The sequence below is a fragment of the Erpetoichthys calabaricus genome, chromosome 1, assembly GCF_900747795.2.
Source record: "Erpetoichthys calabaricus chromosome 1, fErpCal1.3, whole genome shotgun sequence".
Classification (NCBI taxonomy): Eukaryota; Metazoa; Chordata; class Cladistia; order Polypteriformes; family Polypteridae; genus Erpetoichthys; species Erpetoichthys calabaricus.
In genome coordinates, this window is record NC_041394.2 from 321,211,198 (window position 1) to 321,229,609 (window position 18,412).

General features: G+C 41.2%; 1 protein-coding gene across 5 annotated transcripts in view; it reads left to right on the forward strand.

Moving 5' to 3' along the window:
• Positions 1–8,234: 8,234 nt before the first annotated feature.
• The window catches only part of kcnc2 (potassium voltage-gated channel, Shaw-related subfamily, member 2), a 316,011-nt gene continuing 305,833 nt past the window's right edge, over positions 8,235–18,412 (forward strand). For all 5 annotated transcript variants that reach the window (XM_051920010.1, XM_051920013.1, XM_051920025.1 and 2 more), the window contains exon 1: positions 8,235–9,322. In XM_051920010.1, coding sequence (XP_051775970.1) covers positions 8,756–9,322 — 567 coding nt within the window. In that variant the 5' untranslated portion in view covers positions 8,235–8,755. The remainder of the gene's footprint in view (positions 9,323–18,412) is intronic.

Consider the following 18,412-nt stretch of genomic DNA (forward strand, 5'->3'; position numbering starts at 1 on the left):
AAAATGCCCCTTGGGTCAGGGCTGTAGCATACAAACACACACACTTACCGCATACCATATAGGATGCACTCCCTGATTCATTCCTGGACACACTCATCCAATCTCCCAATCATTGACATCAGAGACGCGTGAAGTCAGTTCATACCTGTGAGATGAGGAAGCGTCAGGTATACAGTATATGTCATATTGAATTCAGTCTGTTGATATGATCATTCCAAATGAGCAAGCTTAGTCATTTAAATTCCCAGCCTTTTCTCACGAAAATTTTGAAATTTTGTTGGTTAACGATGAACTAGCATTCAAAAATCAGGTTGGAAGCTAGCTATCAAAAGGTGGTAGCAGGCAAAAATGTTTCTGTCAAAACAAATTTGTTAGAGTGAATTATCATTTCTCTGAGAAGGATGTCTTCAGAAATGTCATGTTTCATGGGGTGGAAACCATCTCAGTCCATCACAGGGTACACTTAGTCATAGTCCATCAATCCACAGACACAAGGGGGAAATGTGCAAACTCCATACAGACCCTGAGCAGGCTACGTTAGGGTCACCGTCTATCCATTTGAAGTTCATAGTTGCTGTCCTGGTAGGGATATCTCGTTTTCTAAATCAAAACAGGGTCTGCCCTTGTAGTTTTAAGCTACATTAAGGAGTGGGATGGGGGCCCAAGTGGACCCCCTTGAAGTTTTGCACATGCAGTTGTACTTCTATAAAATCGAACAGCTTCCTCATTCGATGTTTGCCTGTGCAGTGATACCTTTATTAAACTAAAGAGTGGACATTTTTAGTCACTCAGTTATATGTGTGGTTAGCCAAAGACTAGTTACAGTATGTCCTTCAAATTTCGTGTGTGCAAATAAATCATTTTTAATGTTGTCTGTGTTAGCAGAGCTAGGTTTTGATATATTTTAAGTTATTTGTTACGATGCATAGCCTGAAATCAGCACTGTCCCAGTTAAATCGAGATGTCTGGTCACCCTGTGTCCTGGTATTATCCAGGGGCCAGATACCACATCTACCATTTATTTAATATTCCTGAATTTAGAGTGAGGTTGTACATTTCACTTTTCTTCTTTTCCAGGGCCTACACCCTGTGCTTTGCAAGCTAATAGCATTAATTGTTTCTATTTAAATTCCAACATAGGATCTACAGACTCAAATATACTGTACCTTTGTTTCATGATTTTATATTCCTTATAAAGAGCCAAAACACACAGACTTCCAGGCTCTATTAAAAAAAAGAGAAAAGTTAAGCTCAGGTTTTAGACGTCAATTCCTGAAGTGTGAACAGGAGAGGTATGATCTTTTCCTTATGAGATAAATTGCACTGTCTCATGATTCATTCTGCACCTTTAGAGCTGTTAGAAATTGGATTGCACTCTGACATTTGCTAAATGTGTCTGCATAACACTTCAGGTTGGTAATTTCTTTTAGGGTGGTGCTGTGGTTAGAGCTGATGGCTCACAGTCCCTGGAGTCTGGGTTTAAATTTGGGGGTAGTCATCATCTATATGGAGTCTTATGGTCTTTCCATTTCCATTTCTCCTGGTATTCTGGTTTTGCTTCCATAACCTAAAGATGTGCATCTTAATGGCTGATTCTAAACTGTCCCTCATTATGTGTTTGTGTGAATGTGTGTGTGTATTAGCATTCAAAACAATGTACAGGCACAGTTCAGGGGTGCTGCCAGTGCTGCTGACCAAGACTTCAGCTCTCAGCACTGATAATGTGGAATAAACTGATTCTCTGGCTTCATGGAGGAATGTTTTTTTAGACAAACAGGCCTCTGAGGTTGTCAGTCAAAATATGCTGTTCTACACTTCCTGTATCATAATTATGTGACACTGACAATCATGTGACTTACTCACCTAATCTGCAGTCACCAGTCAACAAAACTGAACTGAAGGAACCCACATGACCACAGGGAGATCATGCAAACTCCATTCAGAAGACAGACAGCCAGAAATCCAAATGGAATCCATGTTCTGTGAGTCAAAAAGTTACCTGTGAATTCAGCATGAGTAATTTAGTATATACAGTACAGTGTGGCCTGCAGGGGGTCGCACCAGTTCCACAAACCTGACACAGATAGACACAGACACAGATTCCACAAGCACAACACAGGCTTTATTCAGTGGGAAATGCTTCCCTAATTGTTTCCAACAGCACATCCACAGGTTAAAGAGCAAGAATAAAACAGCACAGAATGCGTTGTCTTTGTCTTTCTATCTCTCTCCATTTCTGCCTCCCCTCCTCATCTGGCAAGCTTCATTTTCTCCCTCCATGACTCTGGTTCCTGGAATGAAGGCTTATTTTATACCACACCCATTCACAGGGCCTGGAAGCACTTCCAAGTGAGGCAGAAGCCCAATGAGATAGGACTTACTGCAGTACTCCTTGGTGTGACCCACGTAACCCAACAGGGCTGTGCCAAACTCCAACTCCCATGAAGACCTGTGGATATCTGAGACCCAAGGGGGCTGTAATCTAGTGTTCTGGGGGAGATAATGCCCTGTGCATGTTCTCTCCCCCAGTTCTGCCAGTTCATAGGCATCCCGGCCAGTTAAGGGCCCTGGCCATCTGCCATAACAGAAAATATTTAACAGGTAAATATTTACGAGAGCATTATAAATTAAATAAATATATATATATAATTATATATATATATATATATATATATATATATATATATATATATATATATATATATATATATATGTTGTAAAGTGCCTTTATAACAGATGTCAAATAGCAGAGCAATTCACCTAACTAGACTGCAAAGTAGGTAGCAATAGAAAATAAGACTGACCAAACAAAAACTGATAGGCGCAGAGTAACACATGACAAGACATGTCTGAGTGCCATGGAGGGCAGATGGGCTTCCCGGGTATTAACATGCCGATCCTAGCAGCCAGGAGCAGTTCCACCTCCCATATATTAGGTGGCAGTGGTCCACTGGAGGCATCCCAGCTTGGACACCAGCAGGGGTTCATGGGAATTGAAGTCTGGAAGTGCAGCCCTATTGGCTGAATTAAACAACATAACATAACATGATATGACATAGCATGGCATGACATTTTAAAATCACATAGAATGACATAATACAACACATCATGTTGACATGGTAACATTTAAAACAGACATGACACGGCATTTTAACATAAAACAACACAATAAAGCATTATATGATGACATAACATAGCATGACAATTTGAGACATGACACAAATTTTAATTACATGATGTAGTGTTTCATGACATAACATCAGATGCTTACATAACATTTTAAATTGAGATGCCATGGTGTTTTAACATTAACAAATATAACATGACATGTTGACATGGCAAAATCTTAAATTGACATGACTTTGCATTTTAATATAAAAACAACACAACGACATGACATGACGACATAACTTAACACGACTATTCAAGACGTGGCACAAAATGGCATTACATAATAGCATAACGTGACATTTCAAAATATCATAGCATGACATAGAATCACATGGCATGACATGTTAATAAAGCATAGTTTTTTAACCTTTTCACAGTAATCCAGTACCAAAACTGAAGCCAGTTTAGGGATATCAGAATTTCATGCTTGACTCCAATCAATAATTCGAACACGTATTTTGTTGGCACTCAAATACCGCTGAAAACGACAATTGTGTCAATCCATCCAAGATGTCATTAAGGTGCCACAGCATATTTCAGCATCTGGCACTATGATATAAATGACAGAATGAGAGTCTCATGTAGTAATTTCCCATCTGTAAAGGATGACTCAGGAAAGTGGATTAGAGTAGTCAGAAGGATCTGAAATTCAACAAGAAAATGTCAGACTTCATCAATTGTGCTTGAGATCACACAAGAAGCAATTATATGTTTATAGTGTTAAACTGGAGAAAGTATGCAGACAACCAGGCCATAGTGTCCTGGATGCCAGCTGTATGCTTGAGTTTGGAGAGCATTTCTTTATGCAAATATGATGGTGTGGGGACAGGAAGGCTGATGTGACACTGATGGTTAATCTAAGCCAGTATGGGCTGAAAAGGAGGGAGTCAAGAACTAGTAGACCTTTCATTGGTAGGGGCATATGTAGTTATCCACCCAAGAAACTGAAAAATGCACCCTTTATGAACCTGCCTATTCCAGCGCAGGAAAGCAGACTGTTGGAGTCAGTTCCAGAAAACAACCCTCACAGGGCACAGTCACAGACATGCCCACACTGTGCCAATTTAGACTGCCAATAAGCTTAGCTGGCATACATTTGGGAGGTGGGAAGAAAACACAGCACACAAAGAATAAACAAGGGAAATCTGCCTGAACATGGGGGAGGTGACCCCAAGACTCCAGACGACAGTGGCAGGGATGGACATTCAAATTCCATGACCTGTGAAGCAGCTAACCACTCTCCCATCACCCACTGGAAACTGAAAGCAAATATTAATGGGGGCATCATTCATTGGGCAATCCCATTGACCTCCTTGGATTCTTATTTGGCTTTCCAGGATGAAAACACCTTGAACACTTCGATCATTAATAAATACAGGAAGTTTGTTTTGTTCAGAAGCTTGCTTCAAACATCATCAGCCTGTTTTCCACTATTTTCAATGTAATGTATTTTTTGTGGTCTAACCATGAAATAACATTCAAACTTCAGGTTGCTCCCCACCATGGATCATTTTGAGGTTTTACACGTGTAGTTATAATTTTATTAGATCAAACAGCTGGGGGGTGGTTCCCCATTTGACTTTTGCCTTTGCAGTGATATGTTTTTAAAACCACAGAGCAGAGTGGGGTTTCTGCTTCGCATTTTTACTCACTCAGTTATATGTGTGATAAACCAAACAGTGGAGATGCCCTTCAATTTTCATGTGTGCAAAAAATGAATATATGTCAACATTGTCAGCAATGTTAACGTTAAGATATTGTTAAGTTATTTGTTGCAATGCATAGCCTGAAATCAGGCCTGTCCAGGTTAAATCAAGATGTCCGGTCACCTTATGTGCTGGTATTATCAGGACAACCAGGCGTGTCTTCCATTGTTTTCAATGGGATGTATTAGATGACTTTCCCTAAGTACCTCTTTTAGATCCCATTCCTATTGTCAGCCAGGCTCTTTCTCCTTTGCTTCTTCTGTTCAAATATTTACTCATTGAATCATAATAATATTGATCCCAGGTCACACATCTTGCATTGCAGTAACTGCCAGTGGTCAGCCACAAAACCACAACATCTAGATTACAAGAACTTGGAAGTATCTCCACAGAATCAGCCAAAGAGAGAACTCCCCCGCTCTGTTCAGGCAGGGACTACCTGTATGAAATGGAAAGTAGAGAACTTCTTGGAGACGTCAGTTGAGCGAGCACCCAACTTTCTGCGCAACACCTCCACGACAAGAGAAGAGTCCCAGAAAGGCATTATGAGAATGTATTTCTGTTGGTATAAAGGAGCCCAAGTAGTTCCTTAACACACTTCTGCTAATTAATTTGCAAACTGAAAGTCCTCGGTGTTAGTGTGACAAATAGAGGATGTGCAGCATTGCTTGTAATGTCCATCAGTTTTATTTTCATTCTGTTTGCCATTGCTACCCCCAGTGGGTCAAAAGTGCATCCCATTATTGAGCCTGTCCTCCTAAACTGCTCATATAGATAGATAGATAGATAGATAGATAGATAGATAGATAGATAGATAGATAGATAGATAGATAGATAGATAGATAGATAGATAGATAGATAGATAGATAGATAGATAGATAGGGGGTCACACAGTTCCCTAAACATCCAACACAAGAGACACTAGGCGCAAGTGCAGAAAACACACATTTATTTTCACTGGGGAAGCACTTCTCCCTCACTACCCACAGCAGCAAGCACAGTACAAGCACCAATTAAATATACAGCACACAGTACTTTGTCTTGTATCCCTTAGTCCTTTCTGCCTCCACTCCTCCTCAGGCAAACATCAGCCTTGAATGGAGTGAGGCAGCTCCTTTCATAGAGTACCCCAGGTGTCCCATAATCTCCTACCAGGCATACTTCTAGGTGTGGCAGCAGTCCTGCAGAGGAGGGCTCAGCTGTTCCTCATGTGCCCCCTGGCAGTGGCTATGGGCCCCAGGAGGGTTGAGCTTCCATGCTCCAAACCCGTGGCACCATAACAAACCAGGGGGACTTCCTTCTGTCATCCTGGGGGAGATTCTGCCCCCTGCAAGCTCTCTCCCCTAGTCTTTCCATCATGGAGGCGTCTCAGCTGGGTCCCAGCCATCCATCACAATAGATAGATAGATTCTTTGGCTTTATACTAGACATGGACTAAATTTTACAAGTTTCGAACTCTTTTGGGTCCTCCTCCTTTTATATGTACAGTATTGCTGCTGCAGGATTTTAAATTGACATGTGTATTGACTGTTGTTCTCATTATTGTTCACATTTGTTCAACTTTCATGGTGACTGACCTTACCTTTTGCCTCCAATTACATTATAACTATCACAAATGTATCTGTCAATAGCTTGTAAATCATATGGCCGCATTTCTTCCATTGCGGTTCCAAGGCTAAGAAGTGAACAGCAGGTATATTACCCCACCATATTAGTGTCAGCCCTATTGACCACAGAGTCTGATGTAGATGAAATGTGACATATCACAATCCTAGATCACCTGACTGCGGTGGGTTGGCACCCTGCCCAGGATTGGTTCCTGCCTTGTGCCCTGTGTTGGCTGGGATTGGCTCCAGTAGACCCCCGTGACCCTGTGTTCAGATTCAGGGGGTTGGAAAATGGATGGATGGATAGATCATCTGATGTGCTAGCAAGCAAGTTTTGAAACTGAAGCATGCTACAGGTCGAAGACACTACAGGAAGATCTAAAAAGGTTTCATGAGCAGGCATAACAGTACAGGCTGTTGCCTAATGTATGAATTGCCACATTTTAATATCATAGAATTACCATCCATCTGAGAGATGATTAGTGCTACTTTATTACTAAGAGTGTGGGAGACGAAAAAACTAAGAAATGTTACGTGCAACCCTGGCTTGGTTGGTGCTCCATCATAGGTATCAATCATATGCACAGTCCCCCTCTTTAAATGAACCATAGTCGCCAGTCAACGTAGTGTGTATGACCTTGTGAAAATCAGAGAACCTAGTAAAAGATCTACAGTGTCTCAAGAAGAATGTGCAGACTCCACACTGACATGGACTGCAGGGTGGAAATATGAACCGTCAGCTTTTAAGACTAACCTTATTTTTCATCAAAGTATTTTACATATGTCCGAAAAGACATCGCCTTTCTGTTTACATGTTGAACAGAGGGAAATGTCACTCGTTTTATGCAGCCTGGCGGAGTCAGCACCTGTAGAAGGAGGACTCATATCGCAGTCCTTGAGAGAGAGAAAGAGAAATACAGGTAGAAAGAGAAAAAGAGAGAGAGAGAGAGAGAGAGAGAGAGAGAGGCAAAAAGAGCAGCTTTACAGACTTTTAAAGAAAAAAGACAGACGCGTCAGCTAATGTGTTTAGTGCTGGGAAAACAGAGGCGTGAAAAAAGTGCTGAAAGAACAGCTCCGCAAGAGCTCGAAACACGCACGTAACTTGAAACGTGCGGAAATACCTCCTTGAACTGACAAGAATACCCTGTATTTGTCGAACAGAACGTAATATAACAGAATGAAAACCCCATTAATATTTAGAATGATACCCACTTAACCAGTCATATCTCATGTGCTGTCATAGATCCTAAAAAACAAAATTGGAATCATAGGATTCTGCAATAGATAGATAGATAGATAGATAGATAGATAGATAGATAGATAGATAGATAGATAGATAGATAGATAGATAGATAGATAGATAGATAAGGCTAAAGCTTGATTGATTTCTTGGGATGTGCATTCAAACACACGACCTTCAGAGTAACATTTACGACGCAAAGAATTGGCGGCTTAAGGCTCCGCTCCTCCGTGCCTCCTCTATGGCCAATTGTCGTCTGTCCTCGACTCAAGTGAGAAGTGACCGAGATTTTACAGGGTGTGCCCTTGGCTTAATTTTTCCCTCCTCTCTTTCTCTCTCTTTCTCTCTCTCTCTCACACTCTCTCTCCCTCTTTCTCTCTTTATGTTTCTTGCAGTGTGAAGGTGAAAAGAGGAAAAATAAAAACTAAACGTGATCCCTTGCACAGGCAGTTAAGGTTGAGCGTTTTCTGCATGCAGAGGCGGAGGGGGGAAAGGGGAATAAATAAATTAGTGAAATAACAACCGAAGGTGACTGATCAATAGTGAAGAGCGCTGTCATTCCGTCTGACTTCAGCTGCCTGAATGAGAAGCAACGCGAGCAGACAGGCAGAGGGGACGGCTCTGAGGAGCCGGGAGAGCGCAGGGAAGGCGGCTGCTCTTTCTGGAACAGCAGCTTATCATCACGCGCTCGCACTTAGGTGCTTCAGCGCCCTCTCTCTCTCTCTTACACACACACACACTCTCTCTCTCTCTTTCAATCTCTCTTAAGCATAACGAATTTATGAAAAAAAGTTATTGCAATAATGCATCCACCAAGCCATCTGTAAATGCCGCGCATAGCCTGGGGAAGAGCTTTGGGTGGCTTCTGATACAAGCCCAACTGTATTGTGCCTTTTTTTTTCTTTTTTTGATGTGGTGTCTGGCTTTGCCTGCGCTGGTTGGACACTTAATTCTTATTTAAGGCAAGCTTGATAAAGCTTCAATCTCCCCTCACCTTGTTTTCCCTATCAAGTCATGTCTGATTCGGAGCGATGGGTAAGATCGACGACAACGAAAGGATAATCCTCAACGTTGGAGGCACCAGGCACGAAACGTACCGAAACACGTTGAAAACCCTGCCGGGCACCCGGCTGGCACTGCTCGCTGCCGACCCCGATTCAGACTTCGGAGTGGACCAGCAGCAACAAGTCTCCGGCTACATCGAGTACAACCCGAAGAACAATGAGTATTTTTTCGATCGCCACCCGGGGGTTTTTGCCTATGTGCTTAATTACTACCGCACGGGGAAACTCCACTGCCCGGCAGACGTCTGTGGACCCCTCTTCGAAGAGGAGCTGGCTTTCTGGGGTATAGATGAGACCGACGTGGAGCCATGCTGCTGGATGACTTACAGGCAGCACAGGGACGCCGAGGAAGCGCTCGATATCTTCGATATCAGTGGGGAACCGGGGGCGGCCGAAGGGGAAGACGAAGACTTGAATAAGAGATTGGGCATCGAGGACGTGGTTTCACCTGATGGGAAGGTCAGCCGCTGGAGAAAGTGGCAGCCCCTGGTGTGGGCGCTGTTTGAGGACCCCTACTCTTCAAGAGCAGCAAGGGTAAGGCTGCTGATAATCGGTTCCATGTGTATCACAACAATCAAGTTAAAAAACATTATCACCCGAGCAGATAAGTTAGTTGAGATAAAATTACCAGCATGCAGACGAACTCTCCATGTATCTCTACCTGCGCACATTGTGTGCGCGGCTGTAGACCAACGAGAAGCAGCCAGTGAAACAGGCGCGATTGTGCGCTCATTACTACAAGGGCAGGGTGCGTTCATGTAGCTCAATGAATCCACTTTGACAGCCTCACTAAAGTACGGGTAGAGCAGTAAAATATTTCAGACTGTATACTAAACGTGGTGAGGGGAAATTCATCTTGGGGGCTTCCGTATACCTAGCACAAAATAGGAACTGTGCACCTTAACGCAAATTAAAAGACGGACACGGACTTTATTATTAAGCAGCATTCTGTCTAGAGGTATACTAATACTGATACTAACAGTACTGTTAGAATAGTGGTATTTGGAGTCTTGCTTTTCTCCTTATAACTTACGCTAAATTAACCTTTTTATAGCCTCAAACATACCGTTTTTGTTTACAAGTTCACGCTTCATCAAAGCGCTCATAAATACGATAATGTTCCCCATACAATTGCATACGTGACGCACTGATCTCCAAACGAGTCCCATAAAACTAGTAAACCAATCAACTGAGCTTTTTGCTTGCAATAATTCAACTATCAGTCTCGTCTCGTCTTTATCATTGCACAGTTTACACGCAATAGAATAAGCAGAAACCTAAACACACTGAACAATTGAATGTTAAAGTATCGATACATCAATGAAAACAGAAGAATCCATTTATCAAAGTATAGAATTCCATCATTTATAACGAAGGAAAAATATTTTTTACATAAGAAAAAAATGTTAAACATAAGGCAAAGAAACACATCTCAAACACAAATTAAAAACTGGTATGAAATTTCAATGAAAAACACGTAATAATGAAATCAGCCGACACTCAACATATTGTAGCGATTAGAACAGGACCACCTCAGACACGGTTAGAAAGCACTGCCTGCACGTTACAATATATTGTGGTATTGCTTTTGGTAAGCAGGTCCGTTTGTGCCTTTTGCGATTTTACACGCAGTGATACTCCATATTACACAATTCTTCTCCTCTTCAGATTATTTCTGGATTAATTTTCACTGTTGAGGGTATATCACACTGTAATAAAAATTAGCTATGCCTAGTATGAAAGCATCTTGTACAGTTTTTTTCTTATCTCATAAGTACTGGTATAATGTGCTGTGCTCCATATTTTAAGGCGCTCGTGTAGAATTTCCAGCAAGAAACTAATGGGTTTATTTATCATCGTGATCGTAACCTGTCTTGACAGGTAGAAAAACATCATTACCATTCTCGTCATCACTTGTCACGAAATAAACTGCAGATGTTTGAAACAGACGGCAAATTCCTCATGCGATGTTACACTAAGAGTGTTGGTAAAACTTAATATAGTCGTCCGCAAGCACAGTTTGGAGTCAGACGCGTCTAAACGTGACCTTACTCATAAACTTTACCTCTAGAAAGTGGTGAACCGCACGTATTGGACTTAGATGACTATGAAGCCTCTATCAGAGGTCAAATATGTCTAAATGTACATAGACGTTTAGATAAGTTCCACTTCTAATAATCCATTTTACTGGGGTGCGGATGACTATCAAGCTTATCGTTAATTGTGATGTTTACTGTGGGGTCACGCCGTAGAATTCCCCGTTCATTACAATCAAAATATCCCTTCGGAGATATAAGCTTTTGGAAAAATGGCCAGCTCATGTCTGTAATATTGGACGCCCGATAGCAGGCATTCCAGATTCTGTCCACGCGCCATCAGAAAGAACACACAGCATCCTCCCAAATCGTCGTCGCTCGTCTCGATCTTGTCAGACACTTTTGCATCACATTTAGCAGAAGCACGCGCTATCGAAGTGCAAAGATAAGCACCGTCATTTGTGAAGAGACGCTGATCATCTCCCAGTGGGTGCGTTAAAATAAGAAACGACTCCATGCAACGGCTAAGTAATCTTCCAGAATCGCTGCGATCCCCTGCCTTTCCAGATGAAATTAAATGAGACGGATTAAGGCGATCGAGCCGCTTGTAAATAATGATAAAAGATGACATTTCATGGGCAATACTCGGCGTCTAAGTTTCATGCGAAGTGATGTTTCTAAAAATAGAAGTTTATAGAAATTCAAATCCTGGTTGTTATGGAAACCCGTTGAGGGGGCGGCGAGGACGTGGATATTGCATTGAATGGACCGGAGAATCGGCGCCGTGCGATTGGATTCGCTATTAAAATTAAAACGTGTTGCACGGATCCTTCCCTTCTCACGTCCCATTTATACAGGAAGCACGCTTGTGTTTCCCCCAAGTCTATCTATCTATCTATCTAAGTTCCACGTGTGCACGCCTATGTGCACGATAAATCCATGCGTGGGTCCTTTCTGAAATAGTGAAATCTTTCTCTCCGCCTGTATAAATACACGTTTGAATGTCTATACGTCTAATCCTCTGTTTTATACGTATATAGATCTATAGTGTCATTATTGGCACTTGTAGAGGGTATTCCAACTGCCATGTGCAACATATATATATAAAAAACAGAAACAGGCGACTGTAAACCTACGGGGTTGAGGTCTTGTGATCTAAAGAACGCGCACCTCCAACACAGACTCGGCAATCAGCAGCTTCTCAGCTCTCGGATAGTCTAAACTACGACAAGGACTTCAAAATCATCTTTGAACTGTTGTCAGAATCCCCCCCCCCCCAGCCACCCCCAAGCTCAGCGTCGAGCGAAGTGAATCACCGAAGTCAGAACTCGTTCGTGCTCAGACTCGGCGCACCCGCACAGTGAGTCTCGCTCTTAGCTTGGGGGTGTACGAGTGTGTGAGGGTGTATAGTCCCGACCTTGAGGCTTTACACTGATTTCCTACGACTGCTTCTATATTTGTGTCATTCATAATCGAAATTACCGAACCTTAAAAGCGTCACACGGGTTTCGATTTCTTACCGAGTCAAAGCACGAGAAGGCTGCCGTTCAATAAACTTATTTTCAGTATTCTTTAATTTTTACAAACGCGCTCATCTCTGTAGTGCCCGTGTTAATGCGCACCCTTTTGGAGACTGGTTGATTGATTAATTGATTGATTGATTTACGTATTTATTTTAGTGAGTTAAGATAAGTGCCAGGTTAATTCCAAAAAATTACGTTGGCTGGCAATAATACGCCTGCATAATACATCACTGTGACTGTGACAGCCAAGTGGGAAGTTCCCTTGTGTGTTTTGACCATAGTGTGAGTGTATATGTATATTTATTTATCTTTTTATGTATTTTTTATCTACAAAGCGTCTGTAAAAAGTCAAATTTCCCCCTAGGGACAAATATATTTCTGTCTACCTATGTAGCTATCTAAGTGTTAAGTTCTAGTTCAAGGTTAGCTTTAGAAATAAAGCAGCAGTGTTTCATTATTTATTTAATTCTTACTGCAACAATAAATATATATTTTATTAATATACTGTAATGGCATGTACTGTTTTACATTTCAAAAATCCTGAAATCCTCAGCTTTCCTGAACACTTTTGAAAATATATCCTATTGAAGATTAAAGATTTGTTGGGGGGTAGGCTGCAATGTTGTAATGTATTTATTGCAGTCTTAGAGCACCAATCAGAATGTCAACATGGGAAAGGTGCTATAAAATGTAATATTATTTTAATCATTATTATTATTACTTTATGGGGTTCTAGCTCGTTCCTATTGCACATAAGAATTGGTAAAGCACAGGGTTGTCCAACTCCAGTCCTAGAGGCTGCAATGGCTGCAGCTTTTCCTTCCTGCCACCTTCTTTGTCAGTTGTGTTAATTGACTTCTTATCCATTCATTTTAACTGTCTTGTGTTTTTAAGATTCACTACTCTGAACTCCTTGGCTCGGAGTGGTGGCTCCGAGGCTAGGGATCTGCGTCTGAATCCCATAAACACCAGAAGTGATTCTACTCCATTGGGCCCTTGAGCAAGGCCCTTAACCTGCAATTGCTGTGTCCTGGGTATGATGTTAGTCTGCATCCAGCCCTGCAAGCAGGCCCTCCAACCTGAGGGGCAAAACTTGGGGGTTGGTGTCAGAATTGGTACTCCAGCCACCACAAAAATCCTCACACTGTTTCATTCTATCTGAACTAGTGTAGTGCTGAGGTGTCACCCGTTGTACGGCTTTCCTCAGGTCCTAATCTGGGATCCTGAGGTGGTTTGTCATGTGGTGGGTGCGGTGGTGCATGCTCCTCACGTCTTCCTCCTTTCAACTGCTTCTGTCTTTCCTTAAATGGCAGCCAAACAAAAGCAAAAAGATTGGTGCAGTGGTAGCACTTCTGCCTCACAATAAGTTGACCAGGGTTTGTGTCCTGGGTCCTTCTTGTGTGGAGTTTGCATGTTCTTCCCGTGTCTGTATGGGTGTGCTTCACTTTCCTCCCATAGTCCAAAGACATGCAGTTTAAGTGGATTGGCAGTAGTGTGTGGTTTGGGCACGTGTGTATGTGTGTGTTCGCCCAGTCCAGGACTTGTCCCTGCCTTGCACCCTATGCCAGCTGGGATCGGCTCCAGCACCCCCATGACCCTGTTCAGGACTAAGCAGGTTAGACAGTAACTGAATGATGACAAAAAGTAAGCCAACAGCTAAGTTGTAATCTGAAATTGCATCCAGCTTCTCTTCAACTGTTTTTTTAAGTAGAAGCCGATTGTTGTTAATTAAACCTGTTATTTAATTCCATGGCTTGATGGTGCTCTCATTCTGCTTCAGCAGATGTTTTCAAAATTGTTGATTTTCTTTTTTCTAAGAGCACCATCAGAATGTCTGGTGGACCTGAGCAGATCAACATTACTGAGGCCTTCATCTTTCTTTATTTACAGATATTGCATGGATGACATTGGTTAGCTGGTCATGTTTTGTCTGGTTTTCTGTCTCATTATTGTTTGGCAGCTAATTAAGAAACAAAGAAGCAAAGGGTCTGTATCTTAATTAGAAAGTCATTCAAAATTTACATTAGCAACAAAAACTGCTCACTAATTAAGAAAATGGTTAGAATAAAAACCTGCTGCCATTGCAGGCCTCCAGAAGTGGAGATGGATGCTCCTGGTATAACTCATTCAATTGCTAATACTAAACTTTTCAGGCTTGCTAGCACTCTATGGTAAGATGTAAGATGATAGATGTGACTGACAGGAAATAATAAAAGTCTTTGTGGAATTTTGGAGAAGTAGAGAAGAAGGAGGGCAGTCCACCAATTGAGCAAAGTCAAGAGAGGGGATCTTACCAGGTGGAATGACAAGCTGGTTGTAGGGAAGATCGAGAGAAGGTTTTAAGATAGAAGTGTAGTGTAGGGAGATCAGGAGAGACAGTGGAGAAGAATGGTGGGAGGTTGAATGTTATGAACAGATGGCTGAGCAGTAAGAGATTTTGGGGCTTCAGCGTGTGGAGGTTTATAGGTCAATGTGTCCATTATAATTAACCCGAGGGCTTCTCTAAAAAGAGCAGTCTGGTCATTGACCTGATAAAGCCTGTCTACATCTTTGTTCTGATAGAAGTCTACAGCGTGTAGCAGGAGATGGGGCACAGAAAAGAAGTTGGACAAAACAGGTTCATGGGGGACGAACTCATTCTTTTGAATGGAAAACAAAAAACGACTATTTTAGTAAATTTTGAAATTGGAAGAAACGCTGACGGCATAATGTGCTTCAAATTCTAAAGAAACTCGGGAGCATTTTGATGTATGATTCATTTCCTTGAGCCACTTAGGGAGCATCTGGTCTAGAGGGGCTTAATGTCATCAAAATATTATAACTGTTTAGCTATGGATTTAGCCTCAAAAAGCCTTCAAAACATACTGAGTGAGGTCATGACCATGAGGTGAGAACGACAGATTGTGCGTCCGTCTTTCCAAATGTACCAGTCAGCCACGTGAGTCTGCTGTGTGCTTTGGCTCAGGACTGGAAAGTTACAATGCTATGTGGTCAAATGGGTCTCTCTTACAATGGTCTAAGCTACTTACGTCTATGGAACAAAAGTAAAGTAAAAGTAAGAAATAAATGTCTCTCCTCTTGCCTAAATTCATGAAGTTAGTCAGCTGATATGAAGAATTTCACTTTTCTACACAATAATAGGTGCTTACATTAACAAAGGTGTTTCTTGATCTTAAGGCTTGTAAAGCAGCACCTAATTTTAGTTAGGAGCTTTCTATATATTTCATGTGTATATCACTTACTGCAGCATTAATAAAACTGGATTCAGAAAATATTCAAAACCCATTATTTTCTGAACACTTGTGTTGTAGATTTAGCAATTACTTAACCCATGCCAACAAAGTGAAAGCATGATTTTAGAATGGTTTGCAAACTTCATAAAAATCAAAAAAGGAAGTTATTCTCTACAAGGTTTGCATACCTGGATTTGGACAATTTATCCCATTCAAGCTCTATTAGAGTGGATGGGACACATCGGCCAACTGCTGTCTTCAGGTCTATCCACAGATGTTCTATGGAGTTTAAGTCTGAGGTTTGGTTGGGCCACTCAAGGATAGTCTGAGACTTGCTCAGTGTCTGTCTCACCAGCCCAGAGAATCTTTCTCCTCATGCTCCCAGAGTCTTATGTCATTTGGCAAACTCCAAGCAAGTTGTCATATTTCTCAAGAATGGCCTCTGCCTGGCCACACTACCATAAACACCCAATTGATGGAGTGCTGCTGAGATGGCTGTCCTTCCAACAGATTCTCCTACATCAGCAGATACTGACTGAAGTTCTGTTAGAGTGATCATTGGTTTCATGGTCTTCTTACTGACCAAGGTCCTTCTTGCCTGGTTACTCACTTTACCCAGATAAGTCCTAGTAGTTTCAAACTTCTTCATTATTGAGACTCAAAGCTTTATAAATGGTTTTGTAATCACACCCTGACCTTCACCTCAATGCAATTTGACCACAAAGGTCTACAGAGAGTTCCCTTGGACTTCATGGCTTGGTTTTTGTCCTGTAATGCAGTGCAAATTGTGGGACCTTTTATACACGGGTTGGTGTGTCCAATCAATTCAGTTTGCTACAGGTGGACTCCAATCACGTTCTTGACACACCTCAAGGAGAATTAAAGCAAACATGAGGCAATCTGGGGGGCCACAGCCAATGGGCCTGAATACTTATTAGAACAAGAGATTTCAGTTTTTGATTTTACTTTAATAAATTTTAAAACCTTTCTGAAAACATGTTTTCACTTTATAATTATGGATTATTGAGTGCAGATTGATGAATAAAAACCATTTATGCACTACAGTAAGCCCTTAAAGCCCCTGCTATAAAGTGTTTCCATAATACTGTTCATTGGAATTGGATGGATGGATGGAATTAGTACTGAATTGACTCCAACAATTAACTTGCTATGATAGCTTAACTGGGTTTTTCAACAACATGTAGAAGTGAAGGATTATCGCCAAATTTCCTTTTTGCAACAAACAGGCAAACAGCACATTTTCAAAAGGATGTCATAGAAGAGTGTGATGATACCAGAGAACCTTTAACTCAATCAGCTGCCTGCTTCAGGAAGTCATCAATGAGACGTTTTAGCCAGATGTTCCCTGAGACCAGATCAAACAATTTACAAGGTTGAGTCACACTTAACAACATTTTCATAAAGGAAATTATTCTATAATTAGGATGACAAGTAGTGCGTATTGTGTGGACTGGAGCTTGGAATCATCTTGTGAGTTTACTAAGCCCAAAACCATTACTGTAGTGCTTGTGCAGCATACTAGACATAATTCAGCCCATAGAGAGTGACTATCATCATTATATGAAGAGTAACGTTTTATTCCCGTTCTTATTTATTTATTTGTTAATTTAGTTTTTCACCATTATTTTTGGCATTTGTTTGTGACACATAATCGAGTGTCCGTAAGAGTTCAGCCTATTTGGGATCATGAGAGTTGGGATCAAGTCGTCCCGAAAATCATTAAAAGAGTGAGCCACATCCCCGGTTAGTTTAGGCATTTTGCTTTCAAATAAAGAAAAGAAAGTTAATTTCTTAAGGAGTTTCTTTTTGTGGTTTTTCTGTTTAGGTTTTGAGTTCATTTTTCTTCTGACTTTGAATACAATCAAAAGACTGAGTATAGTATGTGACTTTTAGTAACATGCCTAGTCCAACTCTGACTGTGAATGATGCCAGGGACATCGAGGTGGTTTGTTTAGTTTCATTATTTATTTTTATTTTGACTTTAAAAATATTTTATTTCTGTAGTGGGGCCATCAATAGTTTCTGACTGTTATTCACAGATGCAACCATATTGGTGGAAGCAAAGGTATCCATAACAGGCCTTCTGTTGCTTTGTTAACTTAATGGTATTGCTTGCCCCTAATGAATATGTGTTTATGCTTATGGAAGTGTCTGAGCATTAGGTTTTTTTTCTTTTTTTTGAAAGAACATTAATTAATTTGTTCATGTTTCCACTGCTTATCCAAAATTGGGTCAGGCGGGCAACATTCTTAGCAGAAAGGCCCATAAATCCCTTTCCCCATCCACACTTGCCAACTCATACTTTGGGACTCTAAGGTGTTCCCAGGCTATCTGAGAGATATAATTGTGAATTTCCCAATAGGATTAATAAAGTATCTATCTATCTATCTATCTATCTATCTATCTATCTATCTATCTATCTATCTATCTATCTATCTATCTATCTATCTATCTATCTATCTATCTATCTATCTATCTATCTATCTAATCCTTCCTGTGAGCTCTAAGACTTCTCCAACTGGGAGAAGAGGGAGGCACCCGTCTCAGATGCCTGAACCACCTCAATTGACTCCTCTCGATGCAAAGGGTCATTAATTCTACTCTGAGCCTCTCTTGGATGTTAACGTTTCTTATCCTATCTTTAAGGGAGAGCCCAGCCACCCTGTGGAGAAGGCTCATTTCGGCTGCTTATAACTGTGATCTCATTCTTTTGGTTATTACCCAAAGCTCATAACCATAAATGAGGTTAGGGACATAGATTAACTGGTAAAACCAGAGCTTTGCCTGACACGGCTCTTTCTTCATCATGAT